The 3266-nt window shown below is 37.8% G+C and overlaps 1 protein-coding gene across 8 annotated transcripts in view; it reads left to right on the top strand.

The window, feature by feature from the left end:
- LOC109301883 (glutamate formimidoyltransferase-like) overlaps nucleotides 1–3266 on the top strand; it is a 39067-nt gene that overhangs the window by 15839 nt on the left and 19962 nt on the right. For 6 of the 8 annotated variants that reach the window (XM_019523175.1, XM_019523169.1, XM_019523176.1 and 3 more), the window contains one exon: nucleotides 2019–2160. In XM_019523175.1, the coding sequence (XP_019378720.1) occupies nucleotides 2028–2160 (133 nt within the window). In that variant the 5' untranslated portion in view covers nucleotides 2019–2027. Of the gene's footprint in view, nucleotides 1–51; nucleotides 166–2018; nucleotides 2161–3266 lie in introns of all 8 variants that reach the window. The other 2 variants (XM_019523172.1, XM_019523170.1) reach the window with 2 other exon arrangements.

Raw genomic sequence — 3266 nt, 5'->3', positions numbered from 1 at the left:
TCTTTTATTAGACCAACTAAATAGTTGGAAAAATTGTTTGTTCTTTGCAAGCATTTGGGTACAAACACCCTTCTTCAGGCGACATAGCACACAGTACACACATCAGCTGGCAAAATGAGGCAGATTTGTTTCCTGTTGTGTTGTTGGCTTTCAGCATAACTTTAGGTAAGTCTCTTACCCTTACTTGTGGTTTAGTTTCCCACCCATTAAAAGAGGATGTTAATACCTCACTGTCTCACAGGGCTTTGTCAGGCTATGATCATATAAACACATGTGTAACCTTACTTATCTGAGAATGTCCATTGAATGAAATGGAACTATTTGTGTACATTTAAATACTCTTAAATATTTGCAGTGTTGTGACTCAAATAATTAATGTTTATAATGTGTTATGAGATCCTTGGATGGAATGCCCAATAGATGCTCAAAGTATTACTAACTCAGGCTTGATGTAAACCTAAGAGTTTTATTGCATGCAAATCTCTGGATGAATGAATTTTTTGCAACCAGTTCTCTCAGATTTATTACTTCCAGTGAGCGGAAATAGGGGGATGCTAGGTAACCACAGTGGCCTCTGATTCTTCCATGCAACTGGTTATTTCACTTCTTGCTTGCAGGTAGACTGCCTTTATTGCCAGTTTTGAGCAGTCTTGGTGCAGGGGGAATCAAAACTTGTAAACAAAGGGAGAAATTAAATTTTATTTTTGCACTTATAGGGGCAGTTCCAAATGCATTTTGCTCAGAAAATGCCAGATAAGACCATTTAAAATATATAAACATAATAAAAACAAATGACAAAAATTGCCTGCTAGTCCTCTAAAGAAGTTCTTTTTTTAACATAGTTATCCACAAAGGGTTAGGGACTTTATCACTGCATTCAATACAAACTTAAAAAACTCCCCTAATTATGTAGGCCACAATCCAATTAATCAGTATGGGCAAATCCTGACAGAAGCATTAAATTCCATGAACTCCAGTTCCATGCAATTCCATGAAGGTACAAGGATACAATTGCTTAGATCACTTTGCACAATCAAGGTATTAACTTACATGTAAGAATAGAGTTTTGATTGTTTTTCTGTAATGGGAAATCTGCATTCTTACCCCCAATGTCTGGTGTTTCTCCAGGTTAGCAATTAACTTCTTACAGAGTTCACAAATCACTGTAAAGCTGCTAATGGCAGTTACTGGTTCTAAACGAAGATATCACGTTTATTGCCTTGTATGAAATACATATTTTGTTTGCAGATAGATGTCCATTACGCAAACATTGTTGGCATGACTGCTTAGGAGAGGCCATAATAGTAACTGACATTTGTCCTACTCATCAAAAAAGCTCAAGTGCTTCATGAATTTTGCAGAATGGTTTGCAGGTTAGGCAACATCTGAGAGCAGAATTTGGAGATGCAGAAAATCACTATCCCTGTTACTAAAATGAAGGCAGCTGTGTTGTGGAAGATGGCATCTGTTTTACTGGATGCATAACTAAATTGTGTCTGGTTAAAAAAAGCAGAATATTTTCCTATTAGAATAAAATCTTTAGCTTTCCATTCATTCAAACAGGTGTTAAGATACTGACGTCTTTTGCCGTCCCACTTTCACCAAGAGAAATAATTTCATAATAGATTCCAGTTCTTCGTGTCCTGAATTATTGTTCTAGGTTTTCTAGGTTTGATGTGTGCATGATGAAGTCTGCTGCTTACAAACCTTACGTTGTGTATCTCTGATTTAGTTAGCCTATAAGGTGCAGATCTGCTTTGCTTTCAGCCTGATTTCAGACTAGTATTACCTCTCTGTTTCAGTGTTTGTCAGCATCTCAAAAAAAATCACAGGATTTCATTTTTTTCTTTGAAACGAAGGCACTGAGGTGATAATTTGATCATTGGTTGCCTAGTTACCAAATAATTATTTCTTTTAAATGCATATGGGTTTTAAAAAGTTCAGAAATAAAACCACAAACAAGTGTAAATATGAGAATGGAAGAAGAAAGAAAGTGTACTTTTCTGCTTCTGTTTCAGGGAGTGAAAATGTCTTCCACAAGAGTGAGCTTTCGTTTGGCTGCCTGTTTGCTAAACATTTCAGAAGCCAGAAAAAAAGATGTTGTTGAGAAAATAGCCAAAGCTGCTATTTACAATGATAATGGTAAGAACAGCAAACAGAGTAAGTTTAAATAGTGCTGTATTTCAGGATGATGTTTACTAGGTTGTAGGCTCGGTGGTCCTGGAAAAAAATGAATATTATTTAATTTTTGATAATATTCTGGTTTTGCTGTTTTATTGATTTTTGTGGGGGTTGGGATTTAAAAAAAAAATTGTGCCTCTTGTGCCCCTAGTGATATCACAATTTGTACTTTGGTCTTCCTGCTTTTCTCCCTAGGTAATCTTACTGTACCTTTTATATTCATCTTGGTAATGTAGCCAAGTTTCTGCTTTTTATGAGATTTCCTTTTTAAGTTCCATGTAATTGAGGAATTACTGGGCTAGTCAAGCAAGTCTCTACACAGCTTATCCCTTCTTTTGCATCGAGGTATTATGCTTTTATGCCTGTTTTGAGAACAACAAATTCCATTTTCTTTAGACTTAGACCGTTGGATCCTAGCTACCAGTTTCTTCAAAGGAGACAAATAAATAATAGTCACTGGTGATTGCCAAACAGAATTAAACAAAGAAAAAGGTTTGGGGATCCTGTACTCAGAAGCAGAAGGGAATTCCTGAAATCTGTTTGCAGAGTACAAGTTGAGAACCTCTGACCTATACTTATAGGTCCTGATGTCACACAAGTTCATTAACCTGCATGTTTCTTGTTTGGAAGAGAAGAGATGAGAGATGGTTAGCCTGTTAGTTTGAAGTCATTAATTTATCCCATAACCTGGAATATTTTTGGTGACTGCTTTGTTCCTATGAGGCCTTTGCTTGTGTGCCTCTCCCAGCACTGTCCCCACACCCTCCTTCCTCTGTCCTGTCCCTTCCCACCTTTTGTATTCATGTCACTGACTGCATTACACTGCCAGGGGTGAATGCAGGGAGCTGCAGTTGCATCCTCCTTTTGATGCCTGCTCCACCAAAACTTTAAAACCAACTGTCTGAGAGGGGCAGTGGCATTTTTCTCTTCAGGAAGTGCTGAGAGAGTCAATTGACTTTATAGCTCGTTATCATTGTCCTTGGTTCATGATAATTTCTCTCTTTAGCGGGGCTAAAGGGTCTGGGAGCACAGGTGGTGCTCTCGTCGATCCTCCCAGTCTCGGGCTATGGGCTGAGGAGGAAGAG

Source organism: Gavialis gangeticus, unplaced genomic scaffold (genome assembly GCF_001723915.1).
Source record: "Gavialis gangeticus isolate Ggan-Ray unplaced genomic scaffold, GavGan_comp1, whole genome shotgun sequence".
In the NCBI taxonomy this organism is placed as follows: domain Eukaryota; kingdom Metazoa; phylum Chordata; order Crocodylia; family Gavialidae; genus Gavialis; species Gavialis gangeticus.
This window is presented reverse-complemented; position numbering and strand designations above follow the sequence as displayed.